The following is a 21,876-nucleotide window of genomic DNA, read 5'->3' on the forward strand; positions in this document are numbered from 1 at the left end:
ACAGGAACCTCCTACAGACCAGGTATGAAGGATGCCTGAGTGGACATACAAAACTCACAAGTTCCTGGCTCTCACGGCTCCTATGCAGAGGGTTAGTCGAAGACGGAGGGGCATCGCGAGGGGCGTCGGGGGACGGGGGACTGTGCCTCACTGCCCTCCCCTTCTCCAAGAAACCCGTCTTCAACAGAGTCGAGAGAGCCGGGAACTTGTGAGGTGTGCATGTCCTGGTGAGCCTCCACCTTTTATAGGTGGGTGCAGCCTCGACTGTACAGAGACAGACCAGACCAGCTGCACCACACAGACACTTCAAACCTAATCTGAGTACAAAAAAACACATACATACATACATACACACAGACACAAACATCTTACCATTTAAAAAAATAGGGTTCCTTTACAATGTCAGAAGGAGGAAGGCACTAAGGCACCGCCTTCCGCCCCTCGACGCCCTCGCGGTGCCCCCTCCTTCTGACAGGAACCTCCTACAGACCAGGTATGAAGGATGCCTGAGTGGACATACAAAACTCACAAGTTCCTGGCTCTCACGGCTCCTATGCAGAGGGTTAGTCGAAGACGGAGGGGCATCGCGAGGGGCGTCGGGGGACGGGGGACTGTGCCTCACTGCCCTCCCCTTCTCCAAGAAACCCGTCTTCAACAGAGTCGAGAGAGCCGGGAACTTGTGAGGTGTGCATGTCCTGGTGAGCCTCCACCTTTTATAGGTGGGTGCAGCCTCGACTGTACAGAGACAGACCAGACCAGCTGCACCACACAGACACTTCAAACCTAATCTGAGGACAAAAAACACATACATACATACACACAGACACAAACATCTTACCATTTAAAAAAATAGGGTTCCTTTACAATGTCAGAAGGAGGAAGGCACTAAGGCACCGCCTTCCGCCCCTCGACGCCCTCGCGGTGCCCCCTCCTTCTGACAGGAACTTCCTACAGACCAGGTATGAAGGATGCCTGAGTGGACATACAAAACTCACAAGTTCCTGGCTCTCACGGCTCCTATGCAGAGGGTTAGTCGAAGACGGAGGGGCATCGCGAGGGGCGTCGGGGGACGGGGGACTGTGCCTCACTGCCCTCCCCTTCTCCAAGAAACCCGTCTTCAACAGAGTCGAGAGAGCCGGGAACTTGTGAGGTGTGCATGTCCTGGTGAGCCTCCACCTTTTATAGGTGGGTGCAGCCTCGACTGTACAGAGACAGACCAGACCAGCTGCACCACACAGACACTTCAAACCTAATCTGAGTACAAAAAAACACATACATACATACATACACACAGACACAGACACACACACAGACACAAACATCTTACCATTTAAAAAAATAGGGTTCCTTTACAATGTCAGAAGGAGGAAGGCACTAAGGCACCGCCTTCCGCCCCTCGACGCCCTCGCGGTGCCCCCTCCTTCTGACAGGAACTTCCTACAGACCAGGTATGAAGGATGCCTGAGTGGACATACAAAACTCACAAGTTCCTGGCTCTCACGGCTCCTATGCAGAGGGTTAGTCGAAGACGGAGGGGCATCGCGGGACGGGGGACTGTGCCTCACTGCCCTCCCCTTCTCCAAGAAACCCGTCTTCAACAGAGTCGAGAGAGCCGGGAACTTGTGAGGTGTGCATGTCCTGGTGAGCCTCCACCTTTTATAGGTGGGTGCAGCCTCGACTGTACAGAGACAGACCAGACCAGCTGCACCACACAGACACTTCAAACCTAATCTGAGTACAAAAAAACACATACATACATACATACATACATACACACAGACACAGACACACACACAGACACAAACATCTTACCATTTAAAAAAATAGGGTTCCTTTACAATGTCAGAAGGAGGAAGGCACTAAGGCACCGCCTTCCGCCCCTCGACGCCCTCGCGGTGCCCCCTCCTTCTGACAGGAACTTCCTACAGACCAGGTATGAAGGATGCCTGAGTGGACATACAAAACTCACAAGTTCCTGGCTCTCACGGCTCCTATGCAGAGGGTTAGTCGAAGACGGAGGGGCATCGCGGGACGGGGGACTGTGCCTCACTGCCCTCCCCTTCTCCAAGAAACCCGTCTTCAACAGAGTCGAGAGAGCCGGGAACTTGTGAGGTGTGCATGTCCTGGTGAGCCTCCACCTTTTATAGGTGGGTGCAGCCTCGACTGTACAGAGACAGACCAGACCAGCTGCACCACACAGACACTTCAAACCTAATCTGAGTACAAAAAAAACACATACATACATACATACACACAGACACAGACACACACACAGACACAAACATCTTACCATTTAAAAAAATAGGGTTCCTTTACAATGTCAGAAGGAGGAAGGCACTAAGGCACCGCCTTCCGCCCCTCGACGCCCTCGCGGTGCCCCCTCCTTCTGACAGGAACCTCCTACAGACCAGGTATGAAGGATGCCTGAGTGGACATACAAAACTCACAAGTTCCTGGCTCTCACGGCTCCTATGCAGAGGGTTAGTCGAAGACGGAGGGGCATCGCGAGGGGCGTCGGGGGACGGGGGACTGTGCCTCACTGCCCTCCCCTTCTCCAAGAAACCCGTCTTCAACAGAGTCGAGAGAGCCGGGAACTTGTGAGGTGTGCATGTCCTGGTGAGCCTCCACCTTTTATAGGTGGGTGCAGCCTCGACTGTACAGAGACAGACCAGACCAGCTGCACCACACAGACACTTCAAACCTAATCTGAGTACAAAACACACACACACACACACACACACACACATTCATAATACCATTAAAAAAACTGGGTTCCTTTACAATGTCAGAAGGAGGAAGGCACTAAGGCACCGCCTTCCGCCCCTCGACGCCCTCGCGGTGTCCCCTCCTTCTGACAGGAACTTCCTACAGACCAGGTATGAAGGATGCCTGAGTGGACATACAAAACTCACAAGTTCCTGGCTCTCACGGCTCCTATGCAGAGGGTTCGTCGAAGACGGAGGGGCATCGCGAGGGGCGTCGGGGGACGGGGGACTGTGCCTCAAAGCCCTCCCCTTCTCCAAGAAACCCGTCTTCAACAGAGTCGAGAGAGCCGGGAACTTGTGAGGTGTGCATGTCCTGGTGAGCCTCCACCTTTTATAGGTGGGTGCAGCCTCGACTGTACAGAGACAGACCAGACCAGCTGCACCACACAGACACTTCAAACCTAATCTGAGGACAAAAAACACATACATACATACACACAGACACAGACACACACACACACACAGACACAAACACAAACATCTTACCATTTAAAAAAATAGGGTTCCTTTACAATGTCAGAAGGAGGAAGGCACTAAGGCACCGCCTTCCGCCCCTCGACGCCCTCGCGGTGCCCCCTCCTTCTGACAGGAACTTCCTACAGACCAGGTATGAAGGATGCCTGAGTGGACATACAAAACTCACAAGTTCCTGGCTCTCACGGCTCCTATGCAGAGGGTTAGTCGAAGACGGAGGGGCATCGCGGGACGGGGGACTGTGCCTCACTGCCCTCCCCTTCTCCAAGAAACCCGTCTTCAACAGAGTCGAGAGAGCCGGGAACTTGTGAGGTGTGCATGTCCTGGTGAGCCTCCACCTTTTATAGGTGGGTGCAGCCTCGACTGTACAGAGACAGACCAGACCAGCTGCACCACACAGACACTTCAAACCTAATCTGAGTACAAAAAAAAACACATACATACATACATACATACACACACACAGACACAAACACAGACACAAACATCTTACCATTTAAAAAAAATAGGGTTCCTTTACAATGTCAGAAGGAGGAAGGCACTAAGGCACCGCCTTCCGCCCCTCGACGCCCTCGCGGTGCCCCCTCCTTCTGACAGGAACCTCCTACAGACCAGGTATGAAGGATGCCTGAGTGGACATACAAAACTCACAAGTTCCTGGCTCTCACGGCTCCTATGCAGAGGGTTAGTCGAAGACGGAGGGGCATCGCGAGGGGCGTCGGGGGACGGGGGACTGTGCCTCACTGCCCTCCCCTTCTCCAAGAAACCCGTCTTCAACAGAGTCGAGAGAGCCGGGAACTTGTGAGGTGTGCATGTCCTGGTGAGCCTCCACCTTTTATAGGTGGGTGCAGCCTCGACTGTACAGAGACAGACCAGACCAGCTGCACCACACAGACACTTCAAACCTAATCTGAGTACAAAACACACACACACACACACACACACACACACACACACACACACATTCATATTACCATTAAAAAAACTGGGTTCCTTTACAATGTCAGAAGGAGGAAGGCACTAAGGCACCGCCTTCCGCCCCTCGACGCCCTCGCGGTGTCCCCTCCTTCTGACAGGAACTTCCTACAGACCAGGTATGAAGGATGCCTGAGTGGACATACAAAACTCACAAGTTCCTGGCTCTCACGGCTCCTATGCAGAGGGTTAGTCGAAGACGGAGGGGCATCGCGAGGGGCGTCGGGGGACTGTGCCTCACTGCCCTCCCCTTCTCCAAGAAACCCGTCTTCAACAGAGTCGAGAGAGCCGGGAACTTGTGAGGTGTGCATGTCCTGGTGAGCCTCCACCTTTTATAGGTGGGTGCAGCCTCGACTGTACAGAGACAGACCAGACCAGCTGCACCACACAGACACTTCAAACCTAATCTGAGTACAAAACACACACACACACACACACACGAAGCGCTGCCTGAGGAAAGCGGGGAGGATCATCAAGGAATCCAGTCACCCCAGCCATAAACTGTTCCGACTACTTCCCACAGGAAGGAGGTTCTGCAGCATCCGGTCCCGTACCAGCAGACTGAGAGACAGATAATTCGTAAAAAATGTGTATACACACACACACACACACACACACACGTAGAAAAACATTTAGTATACACATCCAGAAATGCATATACTATTATATATTGTACATATATTTATTAGTTTCAGATTAGCCATTCTTATATTTTGCTTGTTTACGTTATTGTATTTTGCACGTTATTGTATTTTGCACAACTCTGTTGCTTGTGAAGCTCGCACACAAGAATTTCACTCACATGTACTGTACCAATGTACCTGCACATGTGATGTGACAATAAAAGTGATTTGATTTGATTTGACATGTATATTCAAACCTCAAGGACAAAAACCAGAGGACAAAAACTACAAGAACAATATAAATATGGAGAAAACTAACCTTAGAAACATGCAGGGTGACCGGAGACAGCAGCACTGCAGACATGAGGACAGGCAGACAGTTAAGGCTGTGTGAGAGTCAAGTTCACTCCTATATATGACCTCCTATCGCAGAATGCGTTACTGTGACAACGCAGGCTTTGTGCTTTGAAGTGTGGTGATTGGTGACGTCATTGGAACGGCCTGTGATAGCCCGGATCAATTTGAAAAAGGCGTTTTTGTCTGAAAATGCTCGTGTCCAAACTACCGTTTTCACAGAGTTGTGTGTTCACATTGAAACGGCCGAAAACGCTTACGTTCCAGTACTGCGCATGCGTGAAACGCAAGGTGACTGGACCTGCCTCATTTCTGTCTGCCGTTTATTTACTTTCCGGCTCTTTGAAACGTGCAGGAAAATGAAAAGGAAAAGCGACGAGTTTTTTAAATGGACTAACAATGAGGTGGAGTTGTTGCTGCAAGTAATACAAAAGTACAAAGTTGCAAAAGCGATTGAGAATTAAAGAATTTGAAGAAAAGCTATCTGCTATCTTTGTGTTTTGCAGCAGAGAAAAAATATAGTTTATGTCAATAAAGCCTTTGATCCAGAGAAGAAAAGGATGTCAGGAGGGGACCTGGATCTGTGTGTTTACACCTGCGTGTTCTGACGCCATGACATCTTGAAGATGCCGTTACCACAGAAACTGATTTTTGGGCATTTTACAAATTTTAGTCCATTAAGCTATTTTTAACCATTTCATTTTAAAGAAAAGTGTCAAATTTGAAGCCTTCAAATCAAAGTAACACCTTTTTTTCATATTCATACACCAGTCGTTAATAATTTCTACACCTCTCCCGGAAAATTTAAAACATACAAACAATTTACGGGAAACAATCTTGGAATACACATATTTGATCACGTTAGAACTTGATATTCACACTGGAACTTGTTAAATTATTACAGTAATTTACATTTAAAGAAATTTTCAAACGTACCTGCAGCGAAGTCCAGGTGACAGTCGGGGAGTCCGGGTCCACGGCGAGCCATCTTCAAACTTGAAAAACAAAAACAAGTACAAACGATCCACAGATGAAGTACTTGTGCTCTCAAATTAAATCCGCTTTTAGTAAAATGTTTTGTAAAACTTAGCTTTCCACAGGCTGAGGTTGGAGCAGGTCGAAACAAGTCCACGAGCAAGTGTAAACAGACGTTTGGAACCTTGTGCAGCATTTATATACCCTCGGCGACCATGGTTACGGTTGTCAACGTGTACACGTGCACGTGATAGAACTATCCGATTGTTCAGTCTGACGTCACTAGCCGTGTCTGGGTCTAAACTCCGCTGCAGGTCCATATATCAAACGATCACTATGGCATTACTGAGAGTTGAAAAACTGTCTAAAGTCTTTCATCTTTAATAAAATGATCAGCGTTCTGCTCTACCAGGTGTAACAATTGAGTTTAACATCCACGCATCCATGAAAACGGAATTTATGACATTTAACGGAGTTAGAAGTTAGCAGGGAGTTAGCTCGCTAGCTTCTATCTAAATACAATATAACATGTCCTGACTGCGGGGTTTTGGAAACAAGTTAAAACGTACAGCTCTGCTATCACTTCCAACATAAATGAAGACAGAAAACTAAACAGCAGTGACGTTTGTCGCGCGGGAACCTGGGATTGTTTAGCTAAACGGCCTAAACCGTTTCCCATTCATTCTCTATGGTAGTGCTAAACCACTACGGATGTAATATATTTTTGGCCACTACGGTCTTCCGGCGCTGTAACGAGTTTGAGATGCGGCGGCACTTTTAAAAAATCTCCTCTTTTACGTTTCGGGAGAGAAAACAAGTAACTCAACGCTCGCAACACATCCCAACGCTCCTCATTCATTGATCAAAGGTAAGAAACGTCGTTTGAAATAACAGTAAACCAAACAGAATACATTTACAGGTGTATATTACAGGTAATAGGCGTGTTGCGATTGCATTTACGAAGCATCCATCGCTCAGTTAAAGACGGTGGGAGTTTATCTGCTGTTGTAAAGTGGCACGGTAAAAAATGAATGAACGTGATCCTTAAATAAATTACGTGTTTCATTGACGTGTTTTGCCATTAAATAAACTTTGTAGGTTTCCGACTGCTGTGACACTGACATTACTATAATGTGGTACAATTAAATAACCAATAAGTGTCTTGTTATGAGATGACATGCTAAATGACTGAACCTGCTTTAAAAGAAAATGTATTGCTTTCATGTTGTAATGGTCAGTCACCTTATCAATGCGAAAATCTGTTTTGATATCTCTAACATGAGCAATGCCCACTCGTGTATGAATAAACACGATAGCTTAAATACATATATGTTGTTAATCTACCAGCAATTCTTATGTGCCATGACTACTAAGCAGTTACCACAAATTTTGCAGATATGCCAATAATCATTCAACCATGAAAGGTTTTTATTTACAGACAGAACAGTTTGTTATACCTGGAGGAAAAAACACTTTTATCCCAAATGTTGTCAATGTTCTTTCAAATTGAGTCTCGTTATTGTTCTCCTGCATCCTGCTGTGTAAACCCAGCAGCAAGATTATAACCTGAAATGTCTTTGTTTGTGTTTGGAATCAATTTTGTTTAATATAATTGTTTATTTTTTCACTGCTTGTCAAGATGCAGAAGAAAGTTGCGCCATATCCAGGGAAAATCTCTGTGGTTGTTCCGCAAGGGCCACTTGGATACCTTCTCCAGGACCCGTCAAAAGAAGCTCGACGGATTAAAAATGACCCCAAACTGCAGGACAAGTCTGCACCTGTGAGGGATGATGTTGTACATCAGAATGCTCTGACTGTCATCTATCAGAGAGGAGGGGATGAGTCTGACATGAAGGAAGTGCAGGGAGAGTACATTCTGCAGTTTGGAAAGTATAAAGGGAAATCATTCCGGTGGCTTCTGGGGAATGATGTCGGGTACACCATGTACCTGATCAAAGATCTCCAGAAGGAAGAGGCTGCAGGGACCTCTGTGGAAGAAGGGCATGGCAAGGAGAGCTTGCATTCATTTGTACAGTATGCCCTCAGCTTTACAGAGATAAAGACTCTTCTGAACTGCAAGACCAGCAGAGTGAGTGTTGCTGCAGAAGCCTCTGAGGATGATCAGCTGGTTGGCTTTGGCTCACGAGCCAAGAGCACCTGGAAGGAGATTCAGGAGTCTCCTTTCTACGAGGCAGAGAGACAAAGATGGGTGGAAGAAAAGAGGAAATAGGGGAGAAACTGTTGATATTGTACATAAGATAGTTTTGTTCTATTTTTGTAATGTTTATTTTGTTTATATAAATAAAAACTGATTGTAAATATAAAAATGTGAATAAATTGTGTTCTGTAAAAATAGCAGCACAGCTCTCTTCTTTATAACCTCTTAGAGTTCACCTGTATGTTTATATACCTGTGTGTGCTCACCATCAGGTAATCAGTTTTAAAAAGCTATGAGTGCAGCCCTGAAAGCTTACATATTATTTCTAAATCACTTCATGTAATGATAACAAGCCATCCTTTCTCTAGTGGGGTCTCACAGCTTTTATCTTTATAATCTTTCTGGTTGATTTGTAATATTAGAAACATGACTGCTGTCTTTTATCTGTGTGACTATACAGCCTGTTTCAGACATGACAACCAGACAGTGTCTGAAGTTATCTTTAATACATGCAACACAGCTGGAGATAGTCCAGACACTTTCTCACTTCTGATGATAATATTTTTGGTTTAGGTATTGTTGCTTTCTGGCTTGAAGCTTATCTACAAAAGCAGTTCAATAAGGAGAGATCATGTGGAAAAACCGAACATGATTTATTGAGATACAGAAATAAATGTAACTGTTAGGCAGTTAGACTCCAATGACCCATCATAGCAGAAGAAATCTCAGCAGTGACAGGATTTTGCATAAGCCACACCCCAGAGTCAAAATGCTGGTAGTGATGAAGATGGAGGCTGGGACAGGGTTCTGAGTGACCACGGTGAAGAGGAGAAAGGAGAGGAGGCGGGCTGCATAGCTGAGGATCTGAAACACAGAATGGTAGAAGCAGAAGAGCAACAGATTTAAAGCATGCAGAGTGGAGGCTGGCAAGAGCATGACTGGAATAAAGTAATGATGTCAGTACTGAGTTTGTGCTGGAAAATGAATAGATATAAACTAACAGCCACCAGGAAGCAGACAGATGACTTATTACAGACATGCCTTGTTTAAATTATGTATAAGCATCATTTTCTATGTCATCAGAATGTATCTGTATTATAGTTTTAGCTTTAGTCTTTTTATTAAAAGTTGGATGTCTGCATAATTGTAGACTATATGTCTGGTATGTATCATCTCAAGACTGTCATGATACAGTCTGAGTTATGACAGTATAGGTACGTAATGCAGAAAATGCTCCACAGGCCATAACACTATATAATCTAAATAAAATGATAATGAAATAAAAATTAAAAGCAAAGTGAAAAATAAATGTTATCCACAATAAGTAAATTGAAAATGGTGTTTAACTTTTGATAATGTAACACAACCTTTGTCCCAACCAGGACTCGAACCCGCGCTCAGACAGTTCAGTGTAAAAAAAACCCCATTTTTTTCCAATGCCCGAAAAGCTGCGATTTGATTGGCTGTTTCTCCGTTACACCTATACGCGAGGAGAACAACTGAGATAATCCATCCAAAATACGAGGTTAGTCATTCATATACTGCTGCATGGGCTGGGCTGTAGTTACATAAAAAGCCGTGCAATCCCGACCGGCCAATTTAAGACGTAAGCAAAGAATAAACTCTGATGCAGCAGCAGGCACAGGTGTCTGGAGGTGCTACATGGTGGAGTACAAACTACTTTATAGACGGAAGATGTGGAGACAAAGAAGCCAAAATGGAGACAGAGGACAACTGTCAACCATGAAAACGACGTAGAAAAGACGGAGGACGTGTGCCCGTGGCCATACCTGGAGGAATTTTTCATGTGCAGAGGGAGAAAAGGAGACAGCGTCCAGATGCAGTGCAAACTTTGTTTGACCTCTACAGTCATTTCAGCTTACAAGACTTCAGCGTCTAATCTAAAAAAAAAACAACACATTGAGGTAAGAGGTTTTACAACTATACGTGTACAATATTGCCTTCTTATTTTTCATGTGTGTTAAGGTTATTAGTTTGGCTGAGATATTGTCACCGCCATTGGTTAGCCTGATATTAAAATAAGACGGAGCTAGCTAATGTGCGTGTGTGCATGCATAATTGAGCTAAATTCGTAGGAATGTTTTAGCTTATTATTTGGATAACCACCGTCATTACAATAAATTAAATTTGTAGTCATTTAAAACTCACAGGCCTACAATCAGCTGGCCTATATAAAAAAACAAAAACAAAATTTGAACACAGTGCTGAGCTGCATCTCAAATTAATCTTCCAGCTCTCAGCTGACATGTACCAGAGCCCGCTTGATGGATCACTTGATCAGGATCATTGGCCTGATATAGGTCTATCATAGTGACGTGGCTCTTAATCAGTAGGGTTATATGTTTCCCAATATGATATCTTTTTTTAAAGAACATAATGTGGATTGTTTTTATTTGTTAGCTGTATGGGCAGCATTTTTGTGTATGTGATCCCTTTCCTTAAATTACATTTGCTATATACACATATTTTGCTCTCTTAGTATTTTTAGAACCTGACTAATACTGAAAACTTTAGGGTGATACTGATAAAAAGGACTTAAAAATTTAGATACTGATACATTGGTCGATACTCTTTTTACAGATAGTATACAGATTACAGAACTTGGAATGTATACAGAAATTCATGTTTTTCGCAATGATCGTTCAAAATTGGTTTACATTTGTAAATAAATACAGCAATATATCTGCAAGATTTGACCAAATTCACCACTCTTTTATACTATGCTAAACAATCAAAGATTAGCTCATGTCTAGTTGAATGATGTTTTAAAAATGTTTTCCTGTAGTGTTAATCACAGTGATGTTATGAAGTAATGTATGAACCTGACGTATGATAATATTTATCTCTACAGAGGAAACATCCATCGAAGATTGAGCAGTACAATATCACTGTGGCATCAACATCTCGTCAGCGAAAGGCCACAGCCACACCAAACAAGCTCTCAGCAAATACACAAGCCAAGTTACCAGACCTGATGTTGAGAGCTGCAAACAAACATGTTCCACAAGCAACTGTTGACATGCTTGTCATCAATTTCATATGTGAGGGTCTACAGCCATTTGCAGTGGTAGAACAGCCATCTTTCAAAGAATTGGTTACCACATTACAACCTCAAGCCAAAGTCCTCTCCAGACCCACTGTCTGTGCCAGAATCTGTGAAGCTGCTGATCACATGAAGATGACTTTGGTTGCAGCATTGGATAAAGTCAAATTTGTTGCTACCACTACTGATTGTTGGTCAGTTCATCAGAAAAGTTACCTTGGAGTCACATGCCATTGGAGGAAGAGTCCCTGGAAAGAAGATCTGCAGCACCAGCATGCAAAAGATTGAGAGGGTCTCACACATTTGACATGCTTGCTGGTGCGCTTGATGATATCCATTGCCAATACAAGATTAGAGGCAAAGTTGTAAGAACCACAACTGATATGTGGAAGGCCTTGACAAAGTTGGATCCACTGTTTGGGGCACAAAATGATGCAGATGAAGCTGAAGATGAAACAGACCCAGAAACTATTGACCTGACTGACCATATTGACTACCATGAGGCAAGTGCAATTCTTGATGAAGACTCTGGTTTGGAGTATCAACTCCCGCCTCATCAGCGATGTGCATGTCACCTGCTAAACCTTGTGGCAACATCTGATGCTGCCCTAGCAGAGAGCATGAAGGAAACCTACGAGAGGCTCTCCCGTGCATGCTTTGCAAAATGCCAGGCCATTTGGAACAAAACTCATTTGGCTAATGAAGTGGTAGAGGACAAGTGTGAACTACAGATCATTCGTCCCAATGCAACACAATGGAATTCAACCTACCTTGCCATTGAAAGGATAATACGCATCATTGATGAGAAGGGGGAAAATGCCATCAGGAGCATTTGTGAGGAGTTCAAGGTGAAAATGTGAGTAAAATTGGACACCTACCAATATGGTTGCAAATCTTGTGAATTTTCCTTAATGGATGGTTAAAAACGTGAGCAGACTCTTAATATTAAATCAGAAGATCCCTGTTATAGTCATGGTGGGTTTTGTTGTTGTGTCTTACAGGTTGAGTCCTGCAGAAGTTGCATTCCTTAGGGAGTACTGTACCACCATGAAGCCACTGGTGAAAGCTTCAAACATTCTTCAGTCTGAGTCCACTTCCTTTATGGGATGGCTCCTGCCAGTAATCCAACAACTACTGTTCAAACTTAGCAGGCTGGAGACATCAAGCAAGACATGCGTGCCACTCATCAGAGTCCTGCAAAATGGCCTTCAAAAGCGTTTTGGAGCGATGATGGAGGATCCAGAGTTGGCTGCAGCTGCAGTCCTCTTACCCAAGTTCAAGACTTCCTGGACTGACAGAGCAGATGTAACAGAGGCTGGTAAGGATTCATGTGATCCCATTTTTGTGTATTTTTACATTTGAACACATGCTTAAGTGAGTATTTCACCTAATACATTGTAAGTTATTGATGGTCTGTCCCGAATACTAAACAATCCTTTTTGAGAATTTGCCGTTTTTAAATTTGTGTTCAGGAATAATCACTGAAATTTAAATAACAAAATTGTGTTATCTACTTGCAATTACAGCCTTGACATACATCAAACAACATCTTGAAACGACAGAGCATGAGAGTGAGGATCAGCAAAGAGAGTCATCTGATGAAGATGAATTCTTCTCCAGACCAATCTCCAGAAGGCTGCAAAGTGCAGTTGAGCTTGATGGTTACCTTGCTTGTGCCACAGACACCATGGAGCTGCTGCACTCCTTCTCAGGTATCAAAAACCTCTCTCTTAAACTGAACACAGCTCTGCCTGCTTCTGCTGCGTGTGAACGACTTTTTAGCTGTGCTGGTCTACTCTTCACAGCCAAACGAAGTCGGATTGCCTCTGTTAATTTAGAAAACCAGCTCTTGCTGAAACTGAACAAAAGGTTCAGAAAGTAAAGTGTGCTTGAATGTCCAGCTTGAATGAAAAAAAAATACACAAAGCTGGAGTTCTTCTGTGTCTTTACGTGGCCAGCTGCCTCTTCTTCTCCCATTCTCTCTCCCTCTCTCTCCTGTTGCTACTTAAATGATGAAACTGATCAATGATCAGCTGATCGCTTTTCTCTCTTGTTTGTTTATCGTGCATTTCGAGCCAGAAAGAGGAAACCAGCGGTGGTCGCTCTAAACAACAGCAGCAGGTTAAAACTTGATCAGCTGCTATTAGAATTTATTTAATATTACTTTCTAGTATCAGCTGATGTTGGCTGGAGCCACAGCTGTAACAGCTGCTGGTCATGATATCGGTTTGGATATATGGTGAGAGGGAAACGTGAAGATGAAACCAGGAGATGTCCTTACTGAATCATCAGAGCTGAACAGGTGATGGAGAAACAGGTTTACCTTTTAGGTGACATGAATAAGTTGAAGGGAAGTTATGAACTGTTTCTGAGAGACAAATAACATCAGGATCCTTTTTTACTGACAGCTGGTAACTGTGCAGGGACGGGTCTAGCAAAGTTTTGCAAGGGGGCAGGTAACCATATACATGCACTGTTTATAAGATTGGGGAAACCTGCAGTCAGCTGAGACTGAAGAAGTCAATTGGATGAGTGACGAAACGTTTTTCCCACAAAACGTAAAGTCCAGATGAACAGAATCAACTTTTGGAGATACTATATAGCTCATGCTAATATCACATCTTCACATTTTTCTTTTTAGAGGTAACAATAACTTTGCATTCTCGCTACTCACCATGCTCTAAAACAGGTATATGTTAGCAATGACATCATTTAACAAATATATATATCAACACAACCATCAAACATATTAGAGGAATATAACAGTAACAAAAGTAGATTTAAACAGGCAATACCTCTAGACTAGCAAAATAAGAGATAAAGGGTTGCCACTTGTGAAAAAATTTGGCTGTGCAACCTCTCAACGTATATTTAATTTTTTCAAGTTTTAAAAAAAACATGACATCTTCAAGCCACCGGGAAACAGTAGGATACTTAACAGACTTCCAATGCAACAATATTAGACGTCTCGCTAATAGGGATGTGAAGGCTATAATATCCTTTTGTGTGGAATCAAGTGTAAGTGAGCGAACAGGAATCCCAAATACAGCAATCAGAGGACAAGGATGAAGAGTTACCCCAAGAACAGTTGACATAATAGCAAAATACCCTGTCCAGAAACCTTGTAGTTCAGGACACAGAAAAAACATGTGGCTAAGGTACGACCAGTACTTTTAACATTTTATCAATTATTTACCAAATTAAAAAACAACATGTGGTAACTTGTTTTTAATTTTGCTGCATACAAGTTGAATGAATGCTTACTGGATCTAGAACACCATTTAGATCATAACAGCTCCTGATCAGGATGAATTTCATTTTCAAATCAAATTTCATGTCGCAGTTTCACACTTTTGTAACATATTATTTCAAAGCTTGCTTATGGGCTTGTTTTGGAGCAGACCAACAGTCAGGCTCGTCTTCACCCTTACTGTCAGACTCTGAATTGATGGTTCTGCTATATCTCACCTGGCTGAGTGGGGACACATGTACTAAACGTTAGAGTTCCCACTGCAGGAGCTTGGGTTTGAGTCTGCCCTCGACCGTTTCCTGTGTGCCATACCGCCTCACTCTCTCCCCACCTTCCTGCCTCATGTTCTGAAATCTCTTCCTCTCCATCAACTTTGAGTTTCTTTGAGTGGAGCTTCTTTTGCAGCTGTGACAAAATATAGAATGGTTTCTGCAACCAGGGGAGTAAAATGTGCTGCAGTGTGAGGGCGCACAGGTGTAGGTGTGGAATTTTACATATAAATATTATAGTTTACTTCATGCACAAGAAATGTAAACATTTAATCTAACCCACTTTTCATCAACTACATAACCTTTATTGGAGAGTACATTCATAAATTGTGTGTATCACACACACAAACACACATCCACTAAACTCTCTCGTTTTATATCTCTCCCTCTCTCTTGTGAATGATGGGAGTTTGGTGGACTGTGTGGTTTGTCTGGCTGAAAGTTGTGTTTTTTTTTTTTATGTGTGGTGTGTTGTGAGGCTGATTATGAGTTAGTGTAATTGTGTATGGTGTTGTTAGTGTAGTTTATGTGGCGTTAGTGGTTTTTCCTGGATGCAGAGCAGGTCAGTATGCCGTGGACTTTTACACCACCATGTTAGGGATGGAGTAAAGTAATAAAGCTTGAGTGGAGAAGCTGCTGCAGGGGCTTCCTCAGCTGAGCTCTGAGGACAGAGCTGTCCTGGATGCTAACTTTTCTTTGGAGGAGATTAGTGCTGCTGCTGGTCAGCTGGCTCCTGCACAGGGTGGGCTGCCTGCAGACTTCTGTAAAAGACTGTTACTGGCATCGAGCCATCATGTGGGGCTCTCTCTTCTCCCTAAAAAACAGAGATTTGTCTCTGCTTAGAAATGGAGACGTGGCTCTGTTATGCACAGATTACTAACTTCCTTCAAAGGTACTGGCCACCAGGCCGAAACACTTTGTGAAATGAATCACTCACAGGGATCAGTCGTACTGTGTACCACACAGCTCTAATGTGAACAAGAGTTTTCTCATGAGAGACTTGGTAGTTATTTGTAAATTGTACAGTTTGATGTTGGAATAATTTCTTTAGATTAAGAGAAAGTGTTTGATAGGATTGACAATCTTTTTTGTTTTTCCATTATGAGAAGTTTTGCTTTTTGGAGGTGGATTTTTGTCACTTTTGGGGCTGTTGTATCAGGCGGCTTTCTGTTTTGTAAAAGTGGATGATGGGCTGAGCTGCCCAGTATAAGTTTGGAGAGGATCTAACTGGAATGTCCTGTTTCTGGAATATATATTTATATTGGTATATTTGTTAGAATTTTTAATCTTTGTTGAATGTTTTAAGAGATAAATAAGCAAAGTTATCTAGATTTATGTTGCCAGGTTTATGTCGGAGGCCTCTGCTGGTGTTGTCATTGTTTTTCTGTTTTCATTACAGATCAGAGTGATGTGGACTTTCTCAAAAGATGTTTAGATTTGTATGAGAACCTTCAGCAAAGGTGAGCTGGTGAAAAAATATGGTGTAACAGGTTTGTTGGTGGTCATATAGAGACTTTTTTTTTTTTTTAGGAAAAGAAGAGTCTCGGAGGTTGCCATGGAGACGGTCTGTGTCAGACTGTCTAAACCAAAAATGGATGCTGTACATACACTGATAAATGTCATTTCAGGAGTGGCCAGATTGAAATCCAGAGAAAACTATGCTAGAGGTGAAAGGTCAAACATTGGTCATCATGTTGAGATTTTTTTTAATACCACAGACTGACAAAGAAAACTGAAATTTGTGAATTTTAAAGGTGTGCAAGATGTGCTGTGTTCAGTCGCAGGGCCTTGCCCTTTTATTTCATTTGTCTTTGGTTTCGAGTTTTTATTTGTGCTCTTGTAATTATTTTGTGATAAAACTTTTTCTATTTTGAGATCAAGATTCAAGTGGAAATCTTTGTGTGTCTGTCTCTCCCTTGGTTTCTGTAGAGGTACAGTGTGGGGGCGCCTGGATAAATGTTAAACAGAAGCTAGATGTAGTGTTCCTCCACTGTCCGTTAAGGATATGAGGAAAAGAAATGGTCAAGAACAAAGTGTATGGTGTATTTATAAAAGAAAATGGCTTTTAAATTGTATACCAAAACGACCACCAGAAAGTCAACTACAACTTGTTACATAATCATCATGATTGTTGTATCAGTTTAACAGTTTATGGGTTGACTTCTTTCGGTTCATTCACTGTTTACATCATGAAGGAAAAAGAAGGCAACAGGCTGAGAAATGAAGCTGTTGTGTGTCTTTGTGGCCACACGGGGGCAGTGCTGCATAAATAGTAGAATCTCTTCCTGGACACTTTTTCTGGACCTCTTTTTAAATGACTAATAAAGACAACAACAACATGAATTACATCAGGATCTGATATGGTTGTCTTTTTTTGTTGAGCTTTATATATTTCAGAATGCCTAGAGTTTGTTTGTTTCCCATGTTTTGTGATACAGAACATCTCCTCTCAGACGGCTGTTGTCTCATAATGGGTCATTACCTGGTCTGATGGGGTGTTTGTTCCATTTATAAATCAAGTGATTGATTTGTGAAATGAGAGATGGCCTCTGACCTGCTGACTGGTGTCTGATCTTCTCTGCTCCCCTCAAATTTGACAACTACTCGGCTAATGTGATGGTGGACAGGAAGTCACTAAACCTGGGACTCTGGAAACACATTTCTAGGGATAAAAAGTTAATGTAGATCGTTTCAGGAGATAAATATTAAATGATCGATTTGGCGATTATACTAATATAGTAAGAAAAGAATGTATGAAGAAAAGATTTTTTATCTATACACTTAAGCAACGACCAGAGTCTTAGAATTGCGCTTTCACCAGGTTTTACTTGACTGAACAACAGAACTTCTCTGTCTCCTTTATAAGGGGTCACATCCTGAGTTACACAATGAGTCTTTCAAATGTGTGCGCTAACCCACTGCATGTGTAGTCGTGCTGAGACCGCGTGGTCTTACTTTTATTACCCCTTGATTCAGCTGTGACCTGCTTATCAAGTCTTTTTACAAGTACATCATAATTATCTGCTCTCATGCAGACATAAGTTGAGCAATGGTTTAACAAACTTTCCCATCAAAAACATGAAGGTTTAGCTTTAAGCTTATTTGTCCAAACAACAAAGGATAAACTGCCAGCACCTGGACTGAAACAGAACATAGTAGTGTTGGATGTAAGTAAAGGAAATACAAGTATAACTGTGACTATGGAACAAATCTCCTTCAATGTTAAACCTTAATGTTAACCTGATTGTGTTTATTAGAAAAATCAGCCATTACAGTGTCTGTGATTGCTTCACATAGTTAACTCTGGTTGTCTGTGGGTTTGTGTCAAACTTGGAGTGGAAAAAAAGCATAAAAACTGTGGAAGATGCAGACTGTGAAAGTCTAGTTTATTTCATGAATACAATTATTTTTTTTACAGTCGCTAGAACAAAGTAGCGTACATTCATGATAAAGTAAATACCACAACACAACATGGACAGTAAGAAGTAAACTGAATTGTCTTAGAACTTATTATATTCTTTAAGCTTAAAAGCAACACCTAGGATTCGACTGTTTGTGTTTTAAACCTTTTATTCAAAACTAGTATGTGTCAACACTTCTTTCTCCCAGCAGCATTATTGAAGTGACACTTTAACGACACTTTACCTGCTGATGCTTCACATCACAATCTTTATGACGAAAAAGCTCAGATGTCTGTGCTGTCACTTGTTATGAAAATGGACAGAACCTGGGCTCAGGCTTCCTCTTCTTCTTTCCTTCCTCTTTAATAATAACCATAGATCAGTAAAATAGCCATATTTTTAAACAAATGATTGTGATGAAGAGAATTTTTTTTTTCTAGTGTGCATGAACTCAAAATCTTTTAAGTTTAAATCTTTTTTGTTTACCAATAACTGGGGAAATCCAAACTTGATGTACCAGGTCAACTCAGCGAGCTCCTGTCTTGACCTCCCCTCTGCGCGCACGCACGCACGCACGCACACACACACACACACACAGTATCATCATAAATGCCATGATATCTTTCTTGTTCAAATAGTTTATTCACTTAACAAAGAGGTAGCTTGGAAACTCAGTAAGAAGGAGGAAAAATAGTTTAAGGACATTTTCTCAAATAAAGAGGATTTCATCATCTTTCTGTTCATAATGGGGCGATTGTGGCTCAAGAGTTGGGAGTTCGCCTTGTAACCGGAAGGTTGCCGGTTCGAGCCCCGGCTTGTACGGCCGCGGTCGTTGTGTCCTTGGGCAAGATACTTCCCCCGTTGCCTACTGGTGGCGCCAGTGTCCGGCAGCCTCGCCTCTGTCAGTGCGCCCCAGGGTGGCTGTGGCTACAATGTAGCTTGCCATCACCAGTGTGTGAATGGGTGGATGACTGGTTGTGTAAAGCGCTTTGGGGACCTTAGGGACTAGTAAAGCACTATACAAATACAGGCTAAATAAAAGAAGAGATACATCAGAAACAAATCAGTAGATCCAGAAATTATAGAGTCAAACTCTTTTCAGCTGTAGAGGTACACTTCATGCACTCCTTAGCGTACAGTTCAAATGCCTGTGTTAGGGTGCATTGTTTCAGTTTCATTAAGTCTTCTTGCAGTTACATGATAATTATTATGCTGGAGTGATCAAAGCTCATAAACATCTGAGTTACACAATGAGTCTTTCAAATGTGTGGAATATCCCAGCTGTAACCTTTGCTTTCAATTTGGTTAAATTTGGCATTCAGATCACAGACTAAACAACAAGTACAGTAGGTCTTCCACTCCACAATTTAAAAATAGCTCACTCATGCAAGGCTTTATTCTCCATAGAGTCAACATAAAGCAACATTAAATAATGGATCTTTCATCTGAAAAAATTACAGTTTGTATAAATTTACACTGAAGACCAAAATACACACACATACATAAAACCCATAAATCACTAAAACCTATTAAAACACATGGAAAATTACCTCATTTGTTGTGCTATTCAAAGATGTGTATGTGTGTGTATTCAGGCCAAGTCATAAAGAAAGCAATAGAGGTCAGTATACTTTATGTTCTACAGTCGCTGCAGATTAATGAATTATAGTGGAAACTTGAAGATCCTAGGTATAGTAGTTTGTGGGAAATAAATACAGTGAAGTGACCATTTAGCTCTTGTGGCATGAAACTGCTTAGTGCATTATTATTTGCTTTTCTACAATATGATATTTGTTTAATAATTGATTGATTTAGTGCATAAAATAGTTGATAAATAAAATGTTAAATATCTAATCTAAGGGAGTGTCTTTGACACATGCTGACTGCATTCTTCTTATAACCAGAACAGGAAGTGAGATCAGAGGAGAACAAGAGTGAGCAGTTTGGTGAAAGGAACAGGAAGGATGAAGAAGAGGTGAATATCCACACAGTTTAAAAGGAGACATCATGGCACAATAAGAGCACAAGCTCTAAGATGAAGACTGGTAATGATTAAAAACTGCACTAAATAGTATCATTCTGTGACTTCACACTTTAGGTAGTGCATAACATGTACCACTTTATATTAATTTTACTATATGTTTAAATAAATAAAAACAAATAACTTTAAAAGGTGCTGTTATTGAGTGAAAATTCAAAAGACTTCATGGCTGGGGAGAAAAAGGGAGAAAGATGGAGGAACACAGCACACATAAGAAACAGGTAAGAGTGGACATGAAGTCAAAGTCAGGGACATGTCCGATAATAAAGACCTTCCACCTGGCTACATATATGTCACTTCTGCTTTGCCCACATTCATCTATGGTGATCGCTCATAACTAAGCAGGGTGCTATGCTCTTATCAAACGATGATCCGAAACTGCTCTTAAAATAATTATTACAAGAATATATACATATTTTTTTTGTTATTTTTTTTAGTTGAATATAAAATGTTTGTGTGTGATTGTCAGTACAAAGAGGAAGCGCGGACAGAGAGACTGGAACTAACAGAGATCAGGTGGATTTTTCACAACATCTACATGCATTAAATGGATGCGTTGTGTGCTTTTCAGTAGCACTCTGCTATTAATGTGAATAATAGCATTTAGCAACATTCACATCACTGTAAACTTGAACAGGATGAATGCCACTATACTGATGTGACAGACTACAAATCTGTTCTCCACTCTCTGAATTGGTGTACACGAGTCTCTGTGCTGAGTCTGCACAACAAAGTGTTTGGGTTTGCATGAATTCAAAAGCTGTCATTTAAAATCAGCTCTATTACCAGTTTGCTTCTTGTGCAGGTACGTGGAGTCGCAGGGGGATTTTGAACTGTCTGTATTGTATAATGGTACTTTAAATACTTGATGATTTGGTGGACCTGCCTCTATGTGGTTAAGAGACTGAAACAATGCCGTGCAGGTTTCTCCTCTGATCTGCTTTTTCTTAAACTGTTTTTGAAATTTACTGTCAACATGACTGTGCCATTGCATCGGGTTTTAAACTAAAGTGACCACCGTAAAGCTGATGTATTATATTAAAATCTGTTATTCTTAGACACTGCTGTAGGTCATCCAAAAATTACATTTCTTTTGAAGGCAACACTAAAAGCATGACATTAAGACTGAGCTGAGCCCTCCTAAAGGTTTGATGCTGGAGTCGCCCCTGATTGAGTGCTTCTCACACATTTATGATTTTGAACAATTTACAGAAAATAATATCAACAGTAAGTACTTTTAAAGACTTAACATATAATAATAGTTGCTGAATTCATGCAAGTCAAATAACTGATTGATCAACTACAGAAACAAAATTGTACTTCATGCGTTTCATGAGCACAAATCTTCATCTGTAAAATAACAACTAAAGATGTCAGATAATTGTAGTGAAGTCAAATGTACCAATTTCCACTTAGAAGCAGCGGAGAAGAAGCCACAAATGTGATGGAAAGAGTAATAGAATAAACAGCATCACAATGATATATGGGAATATGACAGTAAATACTAAATATTAAACATTATTGTGC

At 42.0% G+C, this 21,876-nt stretch overlaps 2 protein-coding genes across 4 annotated transcripts; both read left to right on the forward strand.

Moving 5' to 3' along the window:
- Nucleotides 1–6,457: 6,457 nt before the first annotated feature.
- On the forward strand, nucleotides 6,458–8,418 carry LOC146699919 (uncharacterized). The gene is made up of 2 exons (XM_085471368.1): nucleotides 6,458–7,034; nucleotides 7,806–8,418. The coding sequence occupies exon 2, from the start codon at nucleotides 7,806–7,808 to the stop codon at nucleotides 8,394–8,396; it is 591 nt and encodes a 196-aa protein (XP_085327494.1). The 5' UTR covers nucleotides 6,458–7,034; the 3' UTR covers nucleotides 8,397–8,418.
- Nucleotides 8,419–10,982: 2,564 nt separating this feature from the next.
- LOC146699920 (uncharacterized) lies at nucleotides 10,983–20,727 on the forward strand. Of its 3 annotated transcripts, none has more exons than XM_085469848.1 (5): nucleotides 10,983–12,244; nucleotides 12,390–12,706; nucleotides 12,915–13,100; nucleotides 16,307–16,367; nucleotides 16,438–17,488. In XM_085469848.1, the coding sequence occupies exons 1-5, from the start codon at nucleotides 11,616–11,618 to the stop codon at nucleotides 16,628–16,630; spliced, it is 1,386 nt and encodes a 461-aa protein (XP_085325974.1). In that variant the 5' UTR covers nucleotides 10,983–11,615; the 3' UTR covers nucleotides 16,631–17,488. The 3 variants fall into 3 exon arrangements, with proteins under 3 accessions (XP_085325974.1, XP_085325975.1, XP_085325977.1); XM_085469849.1 differs by having other exon boundaries at nucleotides 12,951–13,100; XM_085469851.1 differs by lacking the exons at nucleotides 16,307–16,367; nucleotides 16,438–17,488 and adding an exon at nucleotides 20,213–20,727.
- The last annotated feature ends 1,149 nt before the right edge of the window (nucleotides 20,728–21,876 follow it).

Source organism: Copadichromis virginalis, linkage group LG10 (assembly GCF_057382275.1).
Source record: "Copadichromis virginalis isolate Kocher_CV1m ecotype Utaka linkage group LG10, C_Virginalis_male_GT1.1, whole genome shotgun sequence".
Taxonomy (NCBI): domain Eukaryota; kingdom Metazoa; phylum Chordata; class Actinopteri; order Cichliformes; family Cichlidae; genus Copadichromis; species Copadichromis virginalis.

What these genes read in the sequence shown, in the direction of transcription:
- LOC146699920 (XM_085469848.1), top strand. Translation starts at nt 11,616, where the DNA reads ATGCCATTGGAGGAAGAGTCCCTGGAAAGAAGATCTGCAGCACCAGCA. An exon ending in GAGGAGTTCAAGGTGAAAAT is followed by an intron (nt 12,245 to 12,389) that starts GTGAGTAAAATT and finishes TGTGTCTTACAG; the next exon opens with GTTGAGTCCTGCAGAAGTTG. An exon ending in GCTGCTGCACTCCTTCTCAG is followed by an intron (nt 13,101 to 16,306) that starts GTATCAAAAACC and finishes TTTTCATTACAG; the next exon opens with ATCAGAGTGATGTGGACTTT.
- LOC146699919 (XM_085471368.1), top strand. Translation starts at nt 7,806, where the DNA reads ATGCAGAAGAAAGTTGCGCCATATCCAGGGAAAATCTCTGTGGTTGTT.